Source organism: Euleptes europaea, chromosome 8, assembly GCF_029931775.1.
Source record: "Euleptes europaea isolate rEulEur1 chromosome 8, rEulEur1.hap1, whole genome shotgun sequence".
NCBI lineage: Eukaryota > Metazoa > Chordata > Lepidosauria > Squamata > Sphaerodactylidae > Euleptes > Euleptes europaea.
Genome location: NC_079319.1, coordinates 48,039,399 through 48,065,240, shown reverse-complemented (window position 1 = coordinate 48,065,240; position 25,842 = coordinate 48,039,399). Strand labels below are relative to the sequence as shown.

The 25,842-nt window shown below is 43.0% G+C and overlaps 1 protein-coding gene across 1 annotated transcript; it reads left to right on the top strand.

Annotated features, from left to right (window-relative positions):
- Nucleotides 1–588: 588 nt before the first annotated feature.
- Nucleotides 589–25,427, top strand: LOC130482112 (desmoglein-2-like). Its single transcript, XM_056854926.1, has 15 exons — nt 589–666; nt 1,751–1,786; nt 2,439–2,567; nt 5,407–5,568; nt 5,740–5,884; nt 7,545–7,711; nt 9,070–9,204; nt 9,328–9,513; nt 11,948–12,210; nt 15,295–15,437; nt 16,683–16,910; nt 19,103–19,333; nt 21,667–21,794; nt 22,709–23,062; nt 24,438–25,427. The coding sequence occupies exons 1-15, from the start codon at nt 589–591 to the stop codon at nt 25,362–25,364; spliced, it is 3,312 nt and encodes a 1,103-aa protein (XP_056710904.1). The 3' UTR covers nt 25,365–25,427.
- The last annotated feature ends 415 nt before the right edge of the window (nt 25,428–25,842 follow it).

The following is a 25,842-nucleotide window of genomic DNA, read 5'->3' as shown; positions in this document are numbered from 1 at the left end:
TATTAATGTTAGTATGGAAGAATAGTGTTGGATCTGGTAAAGCGTTTGCTCTAGATTGATTTCAAGTGGTCTTAAGGAATGTTTTTATAAAATACTTTTTCAACAGTATCTGACTCCCCATTAGGGTTGCCAGATCCCCCATCTCCATCAGCGGGAGGTTTTGGGGGGCAGGGGTGGAGCAATCACACACGAAGCGATTACGTCACTTACTGTGGAAGCAACATAAGCACGTCGCGTGCAGCCGAGCACACATGCGATCTCCGCTCTTGAGCAGCCCGTTGGATTGGTGGACAATTCCTCGTCCAAAACACCCACCTGGCAACCCTGCTCCCCACAGATTAGCCCTCAATATACAGTTCATTTCAGGATAAATGTTGGAGTTGTGGCTCATCGTTTGGTGATATATTTCATATCTTTTGGACATGCTGGAAGATACAGATATTTTCGAGAACTGTGGTCCAGTTTGTTAGTAAAATGCTATGTATCAACATACCCCTTGAAGCTAGGATAATACTGCTAGGACATTTGAAAGGCTGTAAGGATGCCTCTGATATGTAGCTAGGTTGAAGTTTGTTTGTTATGGCCGAGATGGTTATGGCAGCAAATTCGTTTAATGAATGGTTTAATAAAATATGGTGTGTTGTTATATTGACATATTATCAAAGGGTAATAGAATTTCATTTTTGAGTTGTCATTAAGAAAGTACTTTTGGCCCCTCATGACTATACAGATGTATAGTCTTTATTACTACAAACTTGTTAGTTTGTAGTAATAAAATAGTGTAAAAGAAAACTAACTCTAATTATCAATAGCATGGCATTGCTGTGTTGTTGTTTTTGCTATTTACTGAAGATGGAATTCTGTGCTATTAATAGGGTTGCCAACTTCCAGGTGGAGCCTGGAGTTCTCCCAGAATTACAGTTTATCTCCAGATGACAGAGATCAGTTCCCCTGAAGAAAAGAGGCCGGACTCTATGGCATTATACCCCACTGAGAACCTGTCTTCCCCAAACCACACCTTCCCTGGGCTCCACCCCTAAAACATCCAGGAATTTCCCAACCCAGAGTTGGCAGCTCTAGATTAAGAAACATGGGGTTGACCCTAAAAACAAAAGGCAGCTTTGAGCTAGGTGCCCCCGCAGTGTGTAATAGAACTTTCCTGACATCATGAAGTCTTTTTCACTGAGCGTTTGCTCCCACTCCAAGTAATTGGCTACAGACAGCTCAGCCTGATGTCGTCAGGGCACACTGTAAGTTGTAGCAGAAGGGAAGTAAGAAACTCAACCTAGAAGCAGCCCGGTGTTTATTATAACATACCATCTCAGCTTGAATTCAAAGACTGGCTTTACAGAGATCATTTATTTATACTGATTAGAAACTAGTGGGGCATTTTGTTTCAGGGCTCTGTTAAAATCTAGGGTTTGGGTTTCAAATAAGACTTTCAACAGTCCATTCTAATATGTTTTTAACAACATTGGGTGGAAGAAGGGGATAAAAGCACTTACTGGGTAGGGTCCAGCCAACATTTCTGTTATTGAAATGCGAAGAGGGGGTTCCCTTTGACATCAAAAGGCTATGCTAGGGGTCATGGGGCCTGCATGGTCAAAAGCCTTGTGAAAGAAGAGGAATTTGGTGAGGCTGAGTGAATAAACTGGCTGGATCCAACTCATGGATGTTCATTTCCACTGTATAGATGTGCAAGATATTGCCTGATTGTATATTTTTAAAAATATTTTTTTATTTTTTGCAGAGCTGCATAATTTTTGGAAATGGACTTCACGTACAGGTAGGAGACTATGAAATCACAATATAAAGAATGTCAGTGAGGGGCACAGAGGATAGCCAGGCAACTCAGACAATTGGCTAGTGATGACTGAGCAGGGGAACAAGATCACTAGCTGGCCTACCACATCTCTGTACTGAGAAAATACGTGTGATCTTCTACAGAGCTGTGTTGTAGTTATTCTCAGTACCTCTGAAATATGTACTAGCCATATTCCAACATATAGCCTGCATCCAAAGACTATGTAAAAATTAAAGCATAAACCTGTTGGCAAGGAATATAGTAGCAAAGACCTGAGTAGATAAGTCCTAGAGGTAGGAGGAGTTGGTGTTCTGAACTCAATTTAGTTATCTCTTATATAATAGACTGCTGTAATGTGTTTGGCATGTATGTGAATTTACATTTTTAGAATATTTTTCCTTCTAAAGTATTTTAGTTAAAGTATAAGCAAATAAACCTTAGTCTTCATTAAGTTAAGCAATGCATCTTCTGTGTTTATTTCTTAAATTATCTTACTTGATTATTAAATGAAAAATAGGCACATATGCACAGAGCTGTTAGCCTGTATGTTTTGAACTGACTGCTGAGTAGTAAAAAAAAAAAAAAATCACAGAAAGCCTAAAGTATTGCAATTGGAACTTTTTTCCCTTGACAGATTCTTGGTGGCAAAAATGACCATCTGTCTAGTACAAACAGCCTAATGAGGCAGAAGCGAGAATGGATTGTCCCACCTGCAGTCATCATGGAAGAGCAGGACAACTCTAAGAGGAATCCAATTGCTAGAGTAAGGCAGATACAAGATGAATGAAAGCCTGATGAGTGTGGAGGAAGTATCATATGGAAACATATGTCTCTGTGACGTTGTCATATTCTCCCTCCCCTCCACAGAGCTTTTTGAATGGAAAAAAATTGGACTGGGATTAAAATGTTTTTGTCAACTCATGAATACATTAATTGCAAATTGTAAACAGTATTCTGTTCTCATAGTGATGTCGCATCCCGGACAAATTCGTTGGTTTTGTTTTTTGCCCTTACTCCCTATATAAAGGCTGTAATCTTTGTTTCTCCACTTCTACCATATTAAGATCCTCTATCAGATCAACCCCATTAAATTCGTTTGTTCTCTTTAACAGCTCCCCACTTTCACCTTTGAACCATGAGTGATAAACAGTGGGGAAGCTTGAGAAGGAAGAGGATTGTCCAGAACTGCATACTTCCACTGCTGCCTTCCACCCTCTGTCATTTGCTGTTCAGACATAGCACTTTACAGATGTGGATCTTTACTGATGATATCCAGTGACTGTATTCCTGGAGCTATTCCTGCATTGGTTGCCTTATTTTTAAAGTTTATCAGGAGTTTTAACAGTGCATTGTAAAATTATATAGTATGAAGTACTAAGTATGAAGTGTTATGAAATATTCTGCCTTGTATAGAAGCATCTTGTGTGTGTATATTCAGTGCCATTAAGTCACTTCTGAATTTAATGATCTCCACAATGTCCTATTGCTAACAGCCTTGCTCAGGTCTTGCAAACACATGGCCGCTTCCATGATTAAATCAATCCATCTCATCTGGGATCTTTTCCTCTTTTTCTGCTGCCTTCAACTTTTCATAGCCTTTTCCAGTGAGTCGGCATCATTTTGCATCATCAATTTAAAACACTGCCTGCGTTGTAAGTTGGTGGTGTCACTGCTTTGTTTTCTCCAAGATCTTAACAGAGCTAAGTGAACATGGACCCTGATTGAGGGCAGACCAAATTCTGCTCGCCAGTGAGTCTTCAGTACTGAACTCACATAGAGTGGCTACTCATAAAGTAATACAACATTTTATTAACAACCAAACACAGTGAATTCTAACACACACATGAATCCTATAAGTGAGATACAACTACCGTATATACTCGGGTATAAGCCGACCCGAGTATAAGCCGACCCCCCCAAATTAGAGGCCAGAAAAGGGAATTTCTTATTGACCCGCGTATAAGCCGAGGGGCAATAAGAAATTTCCTTTACCCGCAATGCTGCACTCTAAAATGGCGGCCGCCATTTTAGAGCGCAGGGCCCCTGCCCCAGGTCGCCCTCCCGCCGCCTCCCAGGCCCTCCCGACCCCAGTGCCATCCAAGGGGGGGAGGGGGAAAAGCCCCTGAACCCACTACTTACCTGGAGAGGCGGCGAAGCGGCGGCGGCGCGTCCTTCCTGGGCCGGCAGGAGGCCCCTCCAGGCCGCTGCCGGCTGGAGGAAGGCGCCCAGGCGCGTGGGCGGTAGCGGCGCAACGGGCAGGGGCCTCCCATGGCCCCTCCCGGCGGGGGAAAATGGTGGCGGGGGCCAGGGGGGGCCAGGGCAGCTTCCCTGCGACTGCAGAGAGGCTGCCCAGGGCCCCTCCCGGCGGGGGAAAATGGCGGCGGGGGCCAGGGGGGCCAGGGCAGCTTCCCTGCGGCTGCAGAGAGGCTGCCCAGGGCCCCTCCCGGCGGGGAAAAATGGCGGCGGGGGCCGGGGGGCCAGGGCAGCTTCCCTGCGGCTGCAGAGAGGCTGCCCAGGGCCCCTCCCGGCGGGGGAAAATGGCGGCGAGGGCCGGGGGGGCAGGGCAGCTTCCCTGCGGCTGCAGAGAGGCTGCCCAGGGCCCCTCCCGGCGGGGGAAAATGGCGGCGGGGGCCGGGGGGGCCAGGACAGCTTCCCTGCGGCTGCAGAGAGGCTGCCCAGGGCCCCTCCCGGCGGGAGAAAATGGCGGCGGGGGCCGGGGGGGCCAGGGCAGTCTCTCTGCGGCTGCAGAGAGACTGCCCAAGACCCCTCCCGGTGGGAGAAAATGGCGGTGGCTCGGCGGCGGCGGTAAGTTCCCCCCTCCCTCCTCCCCCCTCCCCCCTCCCTCCTCCTCCCTCCTACCGTATTGACCCATGTATAAGCCGAGGCCGGCTCTTTCAGCCCTTTTTTGGGCTGAAAAACTCGGCTTATACACGAGTATATACGGTATATCTATGAAACTTAACACATTAAAACATAAAACATTAGAACACACACATAAAGTAGAGTATCCAATAATGGCTGGTCGCCTATTTTCAATGTCATCTCCTCTAGAGGTGCTCAAAGCCTTTTCATGTATAAAACACTTCTTCAGTTTTTTTCAATATTCTTGTTTCCATTGACAGGCGTATTGATTCTTGCCCAGTACATTTGTTAGTAGCTACTGCTTACAGCTTTCTTAGAATTTTGTACTGATATCCTAGCCAGGAACAAAGAAAGCTGTAAGCAGTAGTTACTAACAAATGTACTGGGCAAGAATTATTGGATACTCTACTGTTATGTATGTGTTCTAACGTATGTTTTAATGTGTTAAGTTTCATAGACATAGTTGTATCTCACTTATAGGATTCACGGGTGTGTTAGAATTCACTGTGTTTGGTTGTTAATAAAATGTTGTATTACTTTATGAGTAGCCACTCTTTGTGAGTTCAGTACTGATTGCTTAGGATGTAGATAGGTATTTTTTTCTCTTATTGTATAAACACCAGTGAGTCTTGTCTTCTCTTAATGTGACCAAAGCCTAACCCTTTTTTCAAGAAAAGCTTTTCTGTGTTATTTTTCAGAGACATTTAATTTCCAGAATATTGATCTCATATTCTTTACAGATACACTCTGATCTTGCGAATAATACAGGAGTAGTTATCACGTACACAATTTCTGGTCAAGGGGTCACAGAACCACCATATGGCTTGTTCGTTATGAATGGAAAAACAGGAGAACTGAACATCACTGGAATAGTTGATCGGGAACAAACACCAATGCTCCATGTAAGTTCAGCAGCTGGACTCACTTTTCCTGTTAAGCCCCATCAAACGCATGTCTGTACTGACCTCTTGAGTTCCTTCCTCATTGCAGTGTATGCTAACTAGGAGCATTGCAATTCAGCTACAAAAACTCCCTTTATTTGCCTGTTGCTTATTTGCCTGTTGTTATTCCAGCTGCAAGGTTTGGCCATCAATTGGAATGGTGCTTACATGGAAAAACCATTAGACTTGAGAATTAAAGTTCTGGACATAAATGATAATAGCCCAGTGTTTTCAGAGGAAGTTTTTGTGGGCTCTGTTGAAGAGTTATCTGATGTAGGTAAGTTTTAAAATTCTACTCACGTTTTCATTTTGGTTTATATATGATGTATTCAGACAAAATGACATATTACGGTTTGCCAGTATGAGAATGACCCTTGCCTTGAAAGTCCTTGGATTTGCCTGCTCTCCTCCCCCTTACTCTCATGTATGGGTCTGACTTCCTGGTTTGTGACAAGCTGTGACTTGCCATGACATCCAAACTGGACAAAATGACAAACTGTGGCTTGCTTTCTTGCCCACTACATTCCAGGATTTTTCACCATGGGATGGACAACCATAGCTTGTTGTGAACTAGAAAATCTTTAATCTCTCAGCCACACATGCAGGGATGAGGGGGAAGTTTGCAAGCCCAAGCAGTCGAATTTCCTTAAGAACAAACTGTGATGTATTGGTTCTGAAAAGACCAATAGTTTTCTCTGGATAGCTGTTTTGAATTCCTATTATTTTCCAAGCACCCTGACCTCTTAGTTACTTAGTTATATTTGTGTGAATTTCACTGATTTCAATGATAGTTCATACATGTTTGTAGAATCAGTATTTCCATCATGCATATTTAATTTTGGGTTGTTGTTGTTGTTTTTTAAATAGGTTGGCCTGTATCCTGCCACTCCACTCAACAAAGGTGGATACCTTCCTCCAACTTAAGTGACTCTTCCTCTAGTGGAGGAAGGATTCTTAGGCTGGCAGAAGGTCTCAAACATAGCTGAGTGGAATGGTACAACACAAGCTTGTAAAAGTGAAACTGCACTGGCCAAAAGTTGAATTGTAAAAATTCAAAGCTTCCTTCTATTATATGGTATCTTTTTGTGATGCTGGGAAAAATAAGGAAGGGAGTAGTTGACTCTCTTTCAGAAGAGACTTTGATTTACTAGGCCCAGTGAGGTTAGAGCCCTGTATGGAATGATGGATTGATGGATTATACAGTTACAGACTAGACATCCACAATCTTATTTTTGAATGATTCCTTACATTTAAAAAATGCCCTGCAGGTACAAACCTAGCATAGCAGCAGTAAGATTGGGTTAGAAACTCTCTCCGTATTGTGCTAGCATCCTGCTTGCACTAATTTTATGCAACAAAATAAGGAAGGAAAGAATCATGTTCCCTACCTGCAGGTTGCAGTAGAACAGTTCGTTGTACCAGTACCAGCCTAAGAAGAAAATTTCTTGATCTCTGTTTTTAAAAATAAGTGAAAATCCTAATGACTAAGAACTTCAGGTCAGGAAAATGATTTGCAGCACTTTTTAATATCTGTATCAGAAGGGAGAGAGTGTGTTGCTACGTAGGTTTAAGATACCTAGGAAAGTATCAACAAACACAGTTTACATGATGTAATATCTTCATATTTTCAGTGTTAACATCATGTTTATTTTTAAAAGTAACATAAATGTACCATAAATTCTTAATAATGTAGTTGTATCTAGATCGGGGGCGTCAAACTCATTTGTTATGAGGGCCAAATATGACATAAATGGCTGGGTGATATGTACCATAAAATGTAATGCTAGGTACTGGAGATACAAACTTTATAGAAGACACAGGCAAAGCCATTTTTTTTTACTTAAAATACAAACCTTCTTTAAATTAATAACACTATTATTGTCTTTGATTGTTGACAAGCAGCACCGTATAACAGGTATAGTCTTTTTAACTCTTAGGGACTATTGTGATGAAGATAGACGCAACCGATGCAGATGAACCAAATACCCTCAACTCCAAAATCGCCTTCAGGATTGTTTCTCAAGAGCCAAGTGAACCTCCTGCATTTGTAATTAACAAAGCAACTGGCGTGGTTCAGACTGCCACATACCAGCTTGACAGAGAGGTCAACTCTTTTTCTTCTTTTAATGTCCATTTGTGGAGAGAACTGTGAATCTTGCAGATTTTTTTAATTACCTGTACAAAATTGAGAGTCTTATATGCTGCACCCTTGATGCCCTGTCCCTATATCCCCATTGACCTACAATGTCAGTGCTCCAGCACCTATTCTGACTCCATTGATTTCTGAGCACTGTTTAAGGTGCTCTTTGTTCCTGTCAAATGTCTGAATGGTTTGGAGCCTGCATGCTTCAGAGACTGCGGCTCAGTGGTAGAGAATCTGCTTGGCATGCAGAAGGTCCCAGGTTCAATCCCTGGCATCTCCAATTAAAGAGACTGGGCAAGTAGGTGATGTGAAAGACCTCTGCCTGAGACCCTGGAGAGCTGCTGCTGGTCTAAGTAAGAAATACTGACTTTGATGGACCGAGGGTCTGATTCAATATAAGGCAGCTTCATGTGTTCATGCGTTCAAGGTGCTGCTGGAACCTCTTGCAGCCTCTAAAATCTAAGGCAACTCTTATTCTATCTCTGGGTTAAGACTGTCCATACAGTATGCACAAAGAATCTTCCCAGTGGGTGCCCTGGCCCCGACTTTGGAAGTCAATTCTAGTAAGACATCCACAGAAGTCAGCACAGTGTGAGCATCGTCCAGAAACACTACTGAACCTTAGTTTCCATAGGGCAACCATGATGGTCTGCAGTAGAAGAGCTAGATTTGAATCCAGTAGTGCCTTAGAAACCAATGAGATTTTGGGGGTGTTAGCTTTTGAGAGTCAAAGCTCCCTTCACCGACAGATGTCTGACAAAAGAAGCTTTGACTCTCGAAAGCTTATACTCCAAAAATCTTGTTGGTGTCCACGGTACTACTAGACTTGAATCAAGCTCTGCTACTAAACCTTGTCTGGACTGAGGGGCTGTCATTCAGCTTGCGTGCTGTTCTGTGTTATTTTGTAGATTTTTTTAAAGTATTACATTGAAGAACAAAAACAATCTGTATTATCTTACCTGAAGCCAAAATGCTACCATGAAGACCTTTCACCTTACATGGTGAAGGTGAGGAAAGCTCCTTGCATACATTCCTCCTTTCCCAGTCTTTCCACCTACTTCATCTTCTGCTGCCTCCGACCTCAAAGAGCTCCCAGGATCTGGTCAGCTAGTGACCCAGGATCTGGTCAGCTCATCCCCTCCACATGCCTCTTCCTCAAAGGGAAGACAGACGCAAGGAGCATCCTTCCAGCAATTGCTTTGCCTGGGGCCAAAGCAGTGTCCCCTTTCTTGTGCAAATAGCAGCATTAAGCTTCTGATTTAGATTTATCTGTCTGTTTTTACACTTCACTTATATCTACCTATTTGGCTATCATTCAGGTACACAGTAGCTACTCCTTAGTTGTGGAGGCGAAAGACCGAGATGGAGCTTCAATTGGGTTAGGGAAACAAACCTCTGTACAGATCAAACTTTTAGACGTCAATGACAATATTCCGGTTCTTGAGAAGGCCACGGTAAGTAATTTGGCTGGGAAGCTCTGAGTTCTAGTACGCGTGTTAAAACGACTCACTGCCATGAGTTGCTAGTGACTGCCTTGAGAAGGTGGAAGAGAGCTTAAAAGGCTTGTTTGTTTGCAGTATGAAGGAAGTGTTAAGGAAAACATGGCAAATGTGGAAATCATGCGCCTGAAGGTCTTTGACAGAGACGAGGAGTTCACCGACAACTGGCTGGCGCAGTTCGCAATTCTGTCTGGCAATGAAGGAGGCTATTTCCATATAGAAACAGATTCTCAAACCAATGAAGGAATTTTAACTCTTCTTAAGGTTAGTGTCTTTTTTGGGGAAACCTGAAGTTTGCTGCACTGGTCCTGATCGAGAGAGACTTCAGTGCACATCATTGTTTTGTGAGGGAGTGACACGTTCTGAGGGAGATTGTCCTTTAGATATGGTTTCAGATATGTTTTATATGCTTATTGCATATAAAACAGCCTGTCTGGAAAAAGGTGCTGGCTTAGCACAGTCATGTTGCTGTTTTAGCCATGTCTGTGCACAGACAGCAGCACGGTAGATCTCCCCCCCCCCCTTTTTTTTTTCTTTCCTGTCAGCAGAGCAGAATGGCACGGTACTTTGTTTGTGGACTGGTTCTCACACACACACAGTTTCACATCAGCTTGTGAAAGAAGATAGTTTGAATCAGACCAGTTCATGTTAATAGCTTCTATAAAACATCTGGCATTATACCTGCCACTATAGCAACTGTTTAATATGGAGACAATTTCTCTGTATTTAGTTGTGTTCTGTTCTAATTTTTAGGAACCTAGCTCTTCTTCCATGTTTTCAGAAATTCTGAAATTTACTTCCACTTAATCTGCTTAGGTTCTGATAAGAGTGGTTCTGTGCCACACAGATGTTCACATCAGATTTTTAATATGGCATACGCCAATAAAACAACAGTACGTAGATTTAAAATAAAAGCATTAGACACTTAACTATATCAGAATTAAAACAGTTCATATCTTAAAATAAAACATTAATTGTGACACTTTAAAATTTGGAATTCTTAATTGTATTCAACCTTGCAGAGCAGACTTTGATCGCTATTGAACAAAATTTGGCTACCTGCTTTAACCTCTGAGAATTCACTTCCCATAAAAGGTTCTTAATTCTTCTTCAGATCTGCCTGAAGTTTTACTAAGGAGGGGGGAAATCAATTTAAGGCGATCCTCCTCATAAAAGGTACACCTAAACAGGACATGTCCTACAGTCTCAATTTCTCCTGATTTGCATGGGCACCCCCATTCGGTTCTTGGTAGCTTCTTATACCTTCCTTCCAAAATTGCTGAAGGCAAGGCGGAGCATCTCGCAAGTGTAAAAGCTTTCCTTTGCTTATTTATCTCTAAATAAATAGGACAGATATTCTGCCGGTGCTAAAATATATCTATTTCTGACTGGGGCCAGGTAGACCAGGGAACTCATAAGCTCTAATTGTCGTTCCGTATCGTAGATGTTGTGATTTTGTGTATGTAGCTGTTTCCCAGTTTGTACCTCATGGTAAGATTTCTGAAATCGGTGGCTTGAATTGAAGCTGGAGCCAAAGTTCAAGCAAATGGACTGCTCGGCTGACCAAAGAAGGCCAAACTTGGCAACTTGTACTGATCTGGTATTTAAAAGGTTTTGTAGTCATGGGACTTGAAGCCCACCCTGAACACTTCTTCATTCACAATATCTTTCTGGAGTAGCTCCCATTCTTAGATTCTAAAGTTCCCAGCTCAAGTTTCAGGGACTCTGACACACATCACTTAATATTGGCAGGGTTCCCTACCACAGATGGATGGTTTCACATGGGCACTGTGAACTAGCTGGAGATGATATGCTTAGGGTTCCCCTACCAAGCACACACCCAGATTACAAAGGAGTTAATTATAGTCAGCAAAGCTACAGGTACCCTGTCAGTGAAAACCTGGTGTTACATCCATAAAAGCATTATCTTTGTATCCACTTCATGAACAAGGGAGGCTTGGCATTTTTTAGAAATCAAAATGCCATCTTCTTGGATCTCTTAATGAACCTTATGGTGTCATGTGTCTTGCTGAAACAACATGGGCAAGTGTTGTGTGAGTCCAACTGCGCCATCTTGGTTCCTCAGGAGGAACACTTCTTAAACAGGGCCTCTGAAGCCATGAGGCTGAGGAAGACAGACCGGAGAGTGAGAAGCAGACCATGAAATATAATCAGGAAGTGACAAATGGAGAGAGAGAGACCTCCGTCAGTGGCAATGAATGAAGAACTGAAGGAAAGAGACTCTCCTGTCCCTTTTATGGGCACATTGGGTAGGAAACCATGCTAAAGGGCAGGCACACACTATCAGGAGCTTTAGAATGTTTGTGGTTGGCCTGTACATGCACAGTTCCCATGTGGAGTTGCACCAAAGAAACAATGATAAAACAATGAAAACCCAACTTTTTAAATAATGTTCTAGCTAGAGCCTTTGGTGGCTGTTTCATGATCTTTCAAGTGTCCAAGATGATATTTTGAGGGGGCAGCCAGAAGTATGCAAAAAATTAAAAGGTGCTTTTCAACGGTTACAGAAACAAAACCAAGAAGATCGGTGTTAGTGCTTTTAATCTTTTAAAAGTTAGTGCTTTTAATCTTTTCAGACCAAATTGACGGTACTTATCAGGGAAATTTGTCTGTTAGCATTCTCCAGTGTGGAAATTAAAGTGTATGTGTGCTAAAGATTTTCTTGCTCTCTCTGCAGGAAGTTGATTATGAACAACTACAGACAATGAACTTAAATATTGTTGTATCTAACAAAGCAGCATATCACAAATCAATTATTAGTAGTGGTTACCAAGCACAACCAATTCCAGTTAAAATTAATGTGATAAATGTGAAGGAAGGTCCTATGTTTAAGCCCCAAACAATGGTAATTAAAGCAAACAAGACATGGACAATGAACCAGATTATTGGAAGCTTTCAGGCTTTTGATGAAGACACTGGAAAAATAGCAGAACTCATCAGGTAGGATTCCTTTTACCAGAGATACTACTTAGAGTGTATTACAGCTGCAGTAAAATGTCATAAAGAAAACTCAGTTTGGTTCTTGTAGGTCAGTCATGTCCAAAGTCCGGCCCGGGGGCCAATTGCGGCCCCTGGGCCGGTTTAATACGGCCCCCCAGCCGAGAAAAGGGGGTGCGTGGGGGCTGCGCCTGTGCTTTGCATCTCCGACCGAGGGGGTGACGCTTGGGCGGAGGGTCGCCTCGATTGGCTGTCTCAGCCCCACCCCCCGGAATGAAGGCCAGCGAGTCTGAAACCCTAGAGAGGCCACTTCCTTCTTACCCAGAGCCCGCGCCTTTGTTGTTCTGACGCATGGAAAAGCAGCAGCAGCTGCTCCCGAGTGGGTCAAGGGGGATCCTGAGGATGGGTTGGGGAGGACTCGAGGGTGGGAAAGGTGGCGGGGGTGGGGAAGGGAAATGCAAGGGAGGTCAGAGGCTGGCCCCAATCCGGGAGAGGAAAGACACCCCCCCACACACATACACACACACACACACACACAAACACCGAAAAGCCTGGGAGTGGGGGGGCTGCTCCGTCTAGCTCTCCTTTTTCCTCCTTCCTCTCTGCAGAAGGCTGGGGTGGGGGGGAGATGCATCCCCTTCCCTGCACTGCGGAGGCCTCGCGAGGGATCCAGATTTGCAGGGTGGGTGGGAGGGAGGAGGGGAGAGACTGGATGGGTCTTGAATGGGGGGATTGTGAGTCAAGGAAAGGCAGGGGGAGAGGGGGCTGGATTTGGGGGCGGGAAGTGTTTGAAGTCAGACCCCCCCCCAGCAGGTTCTCTCCAAGGCAAGTGGCTGCTTCGAAAGAAGGGATGGGGTGGGGGAAATAAATGACTCCTGGCATGTATCATGCTTGGAAACGAGGCGTGTTCAGATGGGTCCGAGTCTGCAGAGGACACCCGTGTTCATTCCGGAGGTCAAAGCCCCGAGCAGAGAGCAAAGAGGTCAGAAGGAAAGAAGAAGAGAAGGGTTGGTTTTTATATGCCCACTTTCTCTACCACTTAAGGGTGGCTTACAATTGCCCTACCCTTCCCCTCCCCACAACAGATACCCTGTGAGATAGGTAAGGCTAAGAGAGCTGTGACTAGCCCAAGGTCACCCAGCTGGCTTCGTGTGTAGGAGCGGGAGAAACAAATCCAGCTCACCAGATTAGCCTCCACCGCTCATGTGGAGGAGTGGGAGAATCAGACCCGGTTCTCCAGATCTGACTCCACCTCTCCAAACCACCGCTCTTAACCACTACACCACGCTGGCTCTCATGGGGAGAAAAACTGCACATTCCTCCCTACACGGGAGATGTCACAGTGTTTGAATCTTGGACTCCATGAGAATGAAAACCAGTTTATTTCCTGGCTCAGATAAGGGGAGGACAGAATACCCCCGGCATGGTTGAAGGGAGAGAGTCAACAGTCCCAGAGAGGCACGTGAGTGGGGGGTGGGGAGGAAGAGTTCCTGCTCCCTCCCTACAGAAGGAAGGTTGGAGATTTAGAAGCTGGGGGGCATCCGGTGAGCTTAAAGGGGTTTTGGGGAAAGGAAGGAATGTAGCCATGGTTTTTGTGGTGCAGTCTGTGGTTATGGGCATAATAAGTATGCCGTTTGCAATAAACTTTGCATAAAATAGTTAATTTGCATTTAATTAATTTAATTAAGAATGTCAGGCAAAATGGTCGGCCCTCACGCATGTTCACTTCATCAAATCTGGCTCTCTTTGAAAAAAGTTTGGACACCCCTGTTGTAGGTTATCCGGGCTATGTAACCGTGGTCTTGGTATTTCCTGACGTTTCGCCAGCAGCTGTGGCAGGCATCTTCAGAGGAGTAACACTGAAGGACAGTGTCTCTGAAGGACAGTGGAGAGACACTGTGTTACTTCAGTGTTACTCCTCTGAAGATGCCTGCCACAGCTGCTGGCGAAACGTCAGGAAAGAAAATACCAAGACCACGGTTACATAGCCCGGATAACCTACAAGAACCAATGAACTCTGACCGTGAAAGCCTTCGACAAAACCCAATTTGTTTCTGATTAGAGCAAGTCAAAAACTCAGATCTGCACTGTTGCTCCTTCCTCTTTCCTGCCCTTAGGTGCAGTGTTTATTTAGTGCATTTTGTACCTCCCTTCCTCCAAAAAGCTCAGGGTAATGTACTTCGTTTTCCCATCCTCTATTTTATCTTCACAACAACCCTACTAGGTAGAACTACAAACCAGGAAATCGTAAATAAAACACAAGATGTTAGGACATCCAAATTAAGCACTTTAACAAATTGCAATTTAATGAGGTGTCCAATTGAAGATTTTCTGTCTCACAGTTTCAGCACAGGAAGGAGGGGGAAATGTGCAAGGCAAAGCATTTTGGCTTGTCATCAGAAACAAACTGAGGTTTGCTTGTAATGCACAGATGCAGCCAAAGTCAAGTCTCTGTGTAGCAATTAATATCAGATGCAAATTCCATATGAAGATGTGCTGAAATTGTTAAGTCATGTATGCCAGTGCTTTGTGATTTCATTACCTCTAAATTGCAACCTTGTTGTTAGGTAAACAAATGTCAGTAACTGTCATTGCAATTCTAAGAATACTTTATTGGGAATCAGCTCTGTTAAGTAGACTACTCTGTTAAGTAGTATGAAAGGCCAAACTTGGCAACTTGTACTGATCTGGTATTTAAAAGGTTTTGTAGTCATGAGACTTGAAGCCCACCCTGAACACTTATTATATATGAATTATATGAATTCATTTTAGTGTACAGACTGTGAATAACACAAGTCTAGAATTTTGCAGATGCAAAATTTCCCTAATAATCAACTTCCTTCCTTGTCAGCTTTCTTCATTGTCCAACTTTCACACTCCTACATAGTAAGTTCACCTTCATACATTTCTTCAAAAGGGAATATAGAAAGAACCCTTAGAAAAAAATTAGGACTTAAGAAGAAACATGAAAAAATCAAATGAAGACATTTCGTTATTTTGCAAAACAGATGAGCCCTATATGTTTATGCATCAAACTTTGTATGCTGATTGCCTTGAACAGTTATCATCTTTTAAAAATCCGTACAGGTATGCCAAAGATCGTGATGCTGAAAACTGGTTTACCATAGACTCTAAAACTGCTGAAATCAAGGTTATTAAAATACCTAGATTTGACTCATCTTCTCTTGTCAACGGTAGTTACATTGCAACAATTTTGGCTATAACTGAAGGTAAGTGACGGCTCTCTTTTTCTTATTCCCAAAGAATAATCAGCATTTAATTCATGCAAGTGCTAATTTGTCCACTGTTTAAAGCCTAAAACTAGCTTTAGAAACTGCAGCAGCAATGTCCAGCCAGTAATTGAACAATGACAAGGAGGCAGTCCACACATTTTTGGTGTGGTTAGCGGTGACCAATTACAAATAGTTGGTGGGACTCAACTTAGTCTTCTGGCAGGTATAGGCGGCTTGGGGAAGGGGTGGGGGGGGGTTCTCATTTGAACTAGTGTATAGAAAAGGTAAGAAGCAGCAGGATTCTTTCCCACTGCTCTGAAATGACCTCTGTTGTTGCTTAGCTTCTCTAGATCTTAGCACCACAGAGTTTCAGGGAGGGGTCTGTGTGCTTCTCAGTGTCTTGTTACCTGATGGTTGCATTTGTGGATGCCTAGCAAAGGACCATGTTCCTTTGCTGTTTTGTGGAGCACCTGATGGATGGATGGCACCAAACAGATCTAATCATGGCAGAGGTTGAGTATCCCTTATCCGAAATGCTTGAGACCAGAGGTATTTCAGTTTTCAGATTTTTTCAGATATTGGAATATTTGCCTATATATATACATAATGAGATATCAAGTCATAAACACTTATGCACATAGCCTGAAGGTAATTTTATATAATATATAATTTTTTGTATATGTGAGACAATGTGAGGAACCTGCCGTTGGTATGACAGGCCTGCACTTGTTCCATTTTATTACCCTTTGTAGGCACTCAAAAAGTTTTGGATTTTGGATCATTGTGGATATCAGATTTTTGGATAAGGGATACTCAATCTGTAATAAAGATAAAGGCATCACACTTCCAGTATGACAACAAAATGTGATTTGCTCACAAATGTAAATGCTGTATCAGTGTTGTGAGAACGACTACTCCAAGATCACTAAACAAGCATATCTGCTGTTCACAATACCCAAGGCATTGTGATTTTGGCTGATTGTCTTGAGGTCCAAGGAACTGGAGTAACACATTGGCCATAATCCAGACAGCTGCCCAATAGACATTGTAAGGAGTCTTTATCCTTGAGTAACCGGTCCTAGTCTGCAGTTGAAATGAATCGTAGATCTTCCAGAATGAAGCATTGAATTCACATTAAAGGCTTTTACATGTTCAAGAAAGCTAATTCACTTCTAAACAGTAAAGAAATGTTGCATTCTTATACTGTGAAATACAATGTTTTTTGCCTTATATATTTTGCAGATGTCCCTTCAAAAACTGCAACAGGTACCATTGCTATTAAAGTAGAGAATGTTAATTTCCATTGTCCAACTATCACAACGCGAGCAACAACCACCTGTGCTGATGCAAAGTTCACTAACATCACTGTTGAAGATCATGATACTTATCCAAATGGTGGTCCTTTCACTTTTACGATCATCGATGTGCCTGAAAGAATGTCGGACAAATGGGTAATTGGCCAGGTAGATGGTAAGTAAGAGTCAGTATGATATATTTTTGCTGTTGTTTTTCCTGACATTTATTTCTGGTCTCCCCTTAGAGAACAGGCCACAACACAGTGGTAGAGCATCAGTTTTTCATGCAAAAGGTCCCAAGTTCAGTTTTCAGGTTCAGTTTCCAGAATCTCCAGTTAAAAGAATTAGGTAGTAGGTGATATGAAAGGATTAGGTAGTAGGGGATATAAAAGATCTGAATCCCTGGAGAGCTGCTTCCAGTCCGAGCAGACAGTACTGATCTTGACAGAGCAATTGTCTAACCCAGTGTAAGGCAGCTGCATGTGTATATGCATTTCCAAAGGGAGCTTCAATCCTTGCCAGAGGGGTGCTGGGTGAGAAACACTATACAATGAGAAACACTACACAGACACTGTCCTTCAGTGTTACTCCTCTGAAAATGCCTGCCACAGCTGCTGGGGAACGTCAGGAAAGAAAATACCAAGACCACGGTCACACAGCCCGGATAGCCTACAAGAACCGATGTACTCTTACTGTGAAAGCCTTTGACAATACTACACAGTAAGGTTGTCCCTTTTCTTGATAGGCTAGCTTGCTGTCTACCTGATTTGATGGTTTTGTAGTTTGTGAAGCTGAAATACGACCTAAGAAAGCATTCATAATGAAAAATATGTGGAGAAGACAGTGATACTGCCTACTTACATGCCACTTCCTAGAATATTAGAGTAGTTCCATGTGTATGAATAACTGTTAAGTAAGTCTTTCATAGAAAAGGGTGCAGCTAGTGCATCGGTCTAAGGTAGTAAAAGACATTTCTAGCCGCCTGTAAAATCTGAATAACCAGATGTAGAGATGGATCTGTGAGCACCCCCTGATTGCTCAGGGGAGTGAAACCCATCCTAAGAAAGTTTTTCCACTCTCCAGCTCAGCTGAAACACCACCAACATAACCTCCCATCTTGCGTGGATTAATTTCACCTTCTTCCCCCACATCCAATTCATTACTTCCCTCAAACACTGCTTGACAGCTGTTTGCATGAGTTATGACTTTAGTTCGTTTTGAGTCGGTGAACGTGTACTGACCTAAAGCTTTCGGTATGTTTGGCTCTCTGTAGTTGGACAAGTAGGAGCAGGAAGGGCCTCTCTGGAGCCAGGCATAGAATGTCTGAAGCTGGATTGATCTACTTTATGTAATACCAGTCCCCACAGTTTTGTTTGGATTGTCATGGCGAGTACTGCCATGAGAGGAGCCACATGTTAATAGCCCTCCCATAAGTCCCATTGGAATAGCAGCGATTTTAATAGTGCTCCAGATAATTTGGGTTATGCATAAAGTGGCATTTCCTGTGGCTTTATAGTGTCCTCTTTCAAATGGGGGTGGTGGGAATCAGTTTCTTCCAAAAAAAGATAAAGGTCCCCTGTGCAAGCACCGGGTCATTCCTTCCCATGGGGTGACCTCACATCCCAAAGTTTACTAGGCAGACTTTGTTTTACGGGGTGGTTTGCTAGTGCCTTCCCCAGTCATCTTCTCTTACCCCCAGCAAGCTGGGTACTCATTTTACCGACCTCGGAAGGATGGAAGGCTGAGTCAACCTTGAGCCAGCTACCTCCCAACTTCCGTCAGGATTGAACTCAGTTCGTGAGCAGAGCTTAGACTGCAGTACTGCAGCTTACCACTCTGCGCCACCCTAAACAACACCCTAAATAATATATGACCAAGATGCAACTGCTGACCAGATTCTGTGGAATGTCATAGATTTCCCTTCTGGATCTCCTTGCCTTTTTAACACTATTTGCTGCTTCTGTTTTTGCCAGGATACATATATGCCATGTACATGTATGTACCAAAAACATTTTGGTCTTTGTTCAGATTCTTAATTAGTTGGGATTTCCTGGTTAGCTCTAGAATTTCCTTAAAACCAGAGATGTGCCTTATATACTATTTAGAAACACTTAGTGCAGATTATCAGTTACAGCTCGTTAAACTGGTGTATTTGGGTCTCTGAATTTTTTTTTTTACCAACAGCAGTATAACCTAGGAACTGGGTTATCTCGGTTATGTCATAATCTTTATAACATCAAATTTGTAATACTGTTTGATTACAGCTCTGCTGATAATTTGGGTGAACTGAAAAGAGGTTTTAAACTTTGTATTCCATTGTTTTCTTTTGGGTATTATGTCTTCTTTTTCCTTTTCTTTTCCGGGAAGGATCTAGTGCACAGCTTGTACCGGTGGATGTGCAGCCTGGCACATACACTATTCCCATTTTAGTAAAAGATAACCAGGGTTTCAGCTGTCCTGACCAACAAATCGTTTACGTCTCCGTTTGTACTTGTGGGCAAGATGGTGTTTGCGTAGGAAAGAAAATTGTTGGCTCGTCGGTTGCACTGGGACCTGTTGCAGTTGCATTGATAATCCTGGCACTCTTGTTGTTGCTGTGTAAGTATAACTAGTGTTGCTACTAAAGACACGCTTTGCTGTCCACAAGTCACTGAAACAGTTTCTCCATTGAGGAGCTTGTGACTTCATACATGATAAGCAAAATGAACCAATCAGGTGACATTCCTTCTTAACCTTCTGTCCCATTTAAATCAGTGTGTCCTGAGGAGGGCAACAAAAATAGTGAGGGGTCTGGAGACCAAGTCCTATGAGGAAAGGTTGAAGGAGCTGGGGATGTTTAGCCTGAAGAGGAGAAGACTGAGAGGTGATATGATAACCATCTTCAAGTACTTGAAGAGCTGTCATATAGAGCATGGTGCTAAGTTGTTTTCTGTTGCTCCAGAAGGTCGGACCAGAACCAGTGGGTTGAAATTAAATCAAAAGAGTTTCCAACAGATAGAGCGGTTCCTCAGTGGAACAAGCTTCCTTGGGAGGTGGTAAGCTCTCCTTCCCTCAACGTTTTTAAGAAGAGGCTAGATGGCCATCTGTCAGCACTGCTGATTCTATGACCTTAGGCAAATTATGAGAGGGAGGGCACCTTGGCTATCTTCTGGGCATGGAGTATGGGTCACTGGGTGTGTGGGGGGGAGGTAGTTTGGGATTTCCTGCATTGTGCAGGAGGTTGGACTAGATGACCTTGGTGGTCCCTTCCAACTCTTATGATTCTATGAAATTAAATCAAAAGAGTTTCCATCTAGACATTAGGAAGAATTTTCTCTAACAGAGCGGCTTCTCAGTGGAACAGAGTTCTTCAGGAGGTGGTAAGGTCTCCTTACCTGGAGGTTTTTAAGAAGAGGCTAGATGGCCATCTATCAGCCGTGCTGAGTCTATGACCTTAGGCGGATCATGAGAGGGAGGTCATCTTGGCCAGAGTATAGGTCACTGGGAGTGTGGGGTGGGGAAGTAGTTGTGAATTTCCTGTATTGTGCAGGGGGTTGGACTAGATGACCCTGGTGGTCCTTTCCAACTCTGCGATTCTGTAACAGTTATTTAAAATATTTTTGACTGGTTTTTTTCCAACACAGTAGGCCCAGAATGGTTCATAAGAATGGTTCACAACAGAAATGCTCTCCTGTTCATGAAGGTGCTATCTCACAGAAACCGCCCTTTATATTGAGCAGCTAGATCAAGTTCAGTGCTGTGCTAAGCAAAGCTGAATTCTGCAGCCTTTATTATTTCTGCAAATGAATATTTTTTTATTTATTTTTTGCACAATTCTGCTACTATTAGACATAAGAAGGAAAAGGAACTGTATAAGATGGGAGACATTTAGACCTCTGAAAACCATGCTGAGCTTCTCTGACTAGAGCCTGTGGTTTTACACATATTCATATGCACATTATCTAAATGGTTCAGGGCAACATACATACACCCCTCTTATTTTTAACCTGACAACAATTCTGTGAGGTAGGTTTGGCTGAGAAAGAGTGACTAGCCCTAGTTAGCTTCATTGATGACTAGGCATTTGAACCCTAATCCAGTCCTAGTCCAACACACTGACTAGTACACTGACATTGTAAATGAAGCAACACAGAGTTAACAGAAAGGGTCAGAAGTACAGCAGCCCTCACCCACACGCTCCATTTTGTTTACTATTACTCATCCCGGCAGATATAAAGAAGTGGTCACTTGAAAATGTCCAGATCCATTGTCATGTCTGCTTTATCTCTTGGTTTCACTAAAGGATTATGCCTGTCTTCTTTCCCTACTGAGGTTAATAGGTGCTGGGGGGGATATCTATAAGGGAAATGATTGGTTGAATCAACCAAGCCCTCTCCTGCCTGAGCACTATGGACCACAATTGAAATTATCCCCACACACAATTGAAGGAAAAGTTAAAGATGTTGAGATCTCATCTCATCACAGATCTCATCTGGCACCTCATCTGGTTTGGCCCTAAATTTCCCTGCCATGCTACTGATTGTGGTACACACCACTGAGAGAGGACAGTGCATGCTGCCTAATGGCAAAGCATATGTCCTCTCCCCCAGTCTACAGCACTGCTTTTGGTCACAAAGGGACATTCTCTTTGTATATGATGAGACACTGCCCACTCCATTCCCCGGGTGCTCTAAGCCAGATTTTTGGATCCTAGGCCAGATCCTAGGCCAGATCTCCAAATATGACCAGCTACTGTTGATTGGTAGGTTGGTTATTTCGCTTTGGGTTGGCTTTTAACAATTGGGATGTTTTCAGTTCAGGCGTTGAACTGTGGAGTATTTGATTATCTAAAATGGATGAATATAGATGTTGCCTTTACAAATTAAAAAATTTTATGCCTTCATTCATGTTTGATGGGGGTGGTTCATAGAGACACCTGTTTTCTTTTACAGTGCTGCCTCTCTTGTTGCTGCTGTGTCACTCTGGGTCAGGCGCTAAGAAAGGCTTTGCAGCAATACCCGATAACAGCGAAGAAATGTTGCGTAACTGGAACAGCGAAGGGGCCGCTCCTGACAACAGGGTTTGTTTTACTCTTGTTTTGTATTTGGTGCCTTGGGATTTCAATTTTTAGATAAAGGCCGAAGCTACTTATAATACTATACAGATCTTATGTCTGTTAATTTTGGTACTAAAGGTGTAATTCATTTGGATAAAATAGTTGGGCTAATAGAGACAGGGAAGTGTTATGAGTAGACCTGTCATCTTAATGGTTACTTGGTAGTAAACCCATTTAAATCAATGGGACTATGGCCTTCCAACTACTACATGCAGTGGTAAATCTGCATCTGGGCTGTACCACTGCACACTGCAGATTGGACACACATGACTGAGTGTTGCTCTACATGCAGCATTTTTCCATACAGTAAAATGTTCATATCACATGGAACAGTTCTACCTTTCTCCTTCCTACCTTAATGTGGTAGATTTTTATGTGTAGAAATATTTTACATGCTGGAGCATTACATCACATAAACAATCCACCTCCAGTCCAGATGTAATTCACACCACCACTGCATCTGTTGTTCATTGAGAACTGCATTTTATTTCCTAGCCAACAGAAACAGGATCAAGCAGTAAGGTAGCTATTAAAAAAAAAAAATCCCCAGGAAGCTAAACTGAAGGGTGTGGGAAGTTTGCATAAAAGCTGTGCTCATCTAGCAAATGTTCTTGGATCCTGGGAAGCAACTAGACTCTGAACCCTTCTGAACAGACCTTGGGAGCAGTACCTCTAACTGAGCCTTTTGGTGTTTGTTCTAGCATTACATATCTTCTCATGGATAGCAAAGCTGTTCTGACTTTTCTCCCAGTGCACAGCACATAAAATATCTCCTATCGAGTCGGGTTAGCCTCCAGTCACCTCCACCCAGTCTGCTGTGATATTTAGTGAACTGAACTGAATTCTAATGATGTCTTAATTGCTGTCTGTTATGTTAGGCGATCCTAAACTTCATCGCTCCCCCTGCATCGGACAACTTGGCCTCAAATATGGGAGTCGGAGCAGCAGCCATGGGTGCAGGAGCTGCAGCCGCTCTGGGTGGCAGCTCTTCTTCCATGATGAAAGGCATCAAAGTGACCGAGGGACGATGGGAAGAGCAGAGAGCTCTTCTATCTGGTGCAGGTTACAGAGGCATGGAATCAGGTGCATCAGCCATGGCAGCTGGAGGAGGCCTGGCGGCCAGAGGCACCATGGTAATGGGCTCTGGAGGAACTATGGGTGCTGGAGGGCATATGGCCATGGAAACTGGAGGAGCTGTGAATGAAGAGTTCTTAAGGAGTTACTTCAGTGAGGTAAGATTTCTGCTGCTGGATAAATCTCACTGTCTTAGTTGTCTTCCCCCCCCCCTTTGTTTTTTGTTGTGTGTTCTAAGACTGAGTGACAAAAGAGTTACCTCAGACTGAAGTGGGTTGTAGGGACCATATCAGTCCAGTCTTGTTCCATCTACACTGGCTCCCAGTTTGCTTCTGGGCCCAATTAATGATGCTGACATTGACCTTTAAGCCCTATACGGCTGGTGGCCTTAAGGACCACCTTCTCTGATACGAACCTACCTGTCCACTCTGGTCGTCTTCAGAGGCCCTTCTTTGGGTGCCCCACCATCTGAGGATAGACAGATGGAAACCCAAGAAAGGGCTTTCTCAGTTTTGGCACCAAAATTTTGGAATCTCCATAGGGAGATTCATCAGTCTCCCTCTATCATTGTCTACTGCCAGCAGGTGAAGACTTTTTTGTTTTGTTTGGCATACCTGCAGTAACTGTTGTTAGCATTTGATTATGTGCATTTATATGTTTTTATTGAATTGTTTATTTTAGATATACTTTTCTGTTTTAATGTTTTGATGTGTGCCGCCTTGAGGACCTGTTTGGGTGGAAAGGTGGCATAGAAATGTTTTAAGTAAATAAATAATAAAAATGAATATCTTGGTGGGTAAGACTACAGTCTCCTAGTTTAGCATTCTGTTTGCTGCCATAGATAGTCCAGTTGTTCTGGGAATTTACAAAAGGACAGGAAGATGCTGGCCATTCCTTAATCAGATGTTCACTGCCCCTGAACATGGGTGTTCTATCCAGCGCTGATGATGTCTAGTAGCTCTTGGTAGACCCATCTGCCACGAATTTACCCAGTCCCCTTTTAAAAGTGGTTCATGTCAATTCTACTTGTAGGTGTAACTTCCATAAGGAAACTAACACACGTGGCTTTCTCAGTTTCATGGTTTTTCTTTGTTGGCCAGAATGACATTTTAGGAGTTATGAATAATAAACACTTTATGCTGATTATAACCTGTGTAGTTTTAACAGATTGTTTAAATAGTAACAAAACGAAAAGTATGAAAAAATTAATAAGAAGGACTAAGTGAAAAATGAACAGGGATTGCTAATGAATAGGAAGCTGGAGTTTGGCAGAATAAAAAATCAAATATTTTAATAGGTTTTAATGAACTCTACCAGAATCCTGCCCCCAAGCTGTGCTCCTTGGACTGAAATCTAAGACAAAGCAATACTTCAGGATGATTCCAGTGTTAAATAGATAAGAGGATTGAATCCTAAGGCGTCAATTTTAACCATAAAATACTTTTAAAAGATGTATGCTTGCTTTAATGAAATACAATTATAATCTCTATAATGTGGATATTCACCGTTGCTGATTGTTCTCCCTCATTTTAGAAATACGTTGCTTTTGCTGATGAAGAGGAAGGTCACCTTACAAAAGACTGCCTGTTACTTTACTGTCAGGAAGGAGGATCCACCCATGGCTCTGTTGGTTGCTGCAGCTTTATTGAGGATGACTTCGATGACCATTTCCTGGATGACTTGGGAGATAAATTTAAGACTCTGGCCGAGATCTGTGTGGGCAGACGCGTGGGCACAGTGGCCAGACAGCACAGTTCCCAAGTCCTGAAAGACACGGTAGATGAATTGGATGTACATGGTTTGAGTTCAAAGCACAGCTATTCATCAGGCTCTGGCTACCAACTACCTGAAACCACAAAAGGCTTTGGTGCAGACACTGTAACGGAAGAGATAGTAACTGAGACAGCTTTTGCATCTAGATCTGGCCTCCAGCCAGCTAAGCCTATACCTGACCCCATGGTAAGCAGCAGTGTCTTTGTGACAGAAACATCTTATGGGGCAGCACCCTCCACAATGATCCTAGACCCTCAATTGAAGGAGAATGTTGTTGTGACAGAGAGGGTGCTTGCTCCTGCTTCTAGCTTGCAGGAAATGTTAGAAATGCCTCATGGGGTCTTTCAGGATCTCCCAGATTCAAAGTATGTTGTAGTGAGAGAAAGGGAGAGGGTCCTTGTACCTAGTTCTAACCTACAGGCCTCCTTAAGTATCCCCAATTTATCAGAAGGACAGAACATGATAGTAACTGAAAGTACAGTTTCGTCCTCTGGTTTGCAGGCTGCAGGCGTACAAAGCATGACAGAACCAGCCATGTATTCTGGCAGTGATAGGCATGAACATGTCTTGATCTCAGACCCCCTTTTTCACCAAGTCAGCACAGAGGAAGTACTTCCTCCTGGTTCTTCTTTGAGCAAGTCCTCAAGGCTCACAAAATACAGCTCTGTACAATATACACGTTCCTAAATGCTGTATTTTCATCCATCACTTCATAGTTACAGATGGCATTGATAAAAGTAGTGGTTTGTTTTTCTCAAGGCCTGAATAGGTTGCTTTAGTGTTTCCAAAGTACTTTCTCAAAAAGAACACATCAAGATTAAAAGAACTACTGCAAGAGGCTACTCATGGGCATTGAGCATTGATCACTGGGGGAGTTGGGGGGGTCATAGTTCTGAATTTCCTGCGTTGTGCAGGGGTTGGACTAGATGACCCTTGAGGTCCCTTCCAGTGCTATGTTTCTATAATGCATATATGAAAATTATTGTATTAATAAAAGTGAGACGTGCCTCTTAATGTAGGTGCATAGCCATATACATTTTAGGAACCAAGGGCTAGCCCAGTCAGATTAAGCTAGCTATGCAGCAGACTTTATATAGCTGTTTCTCGCTAACGTAGTGTGAGCCTACACATGTTGACTCAAAATTAAGTTGCAGTGAGTTTATAT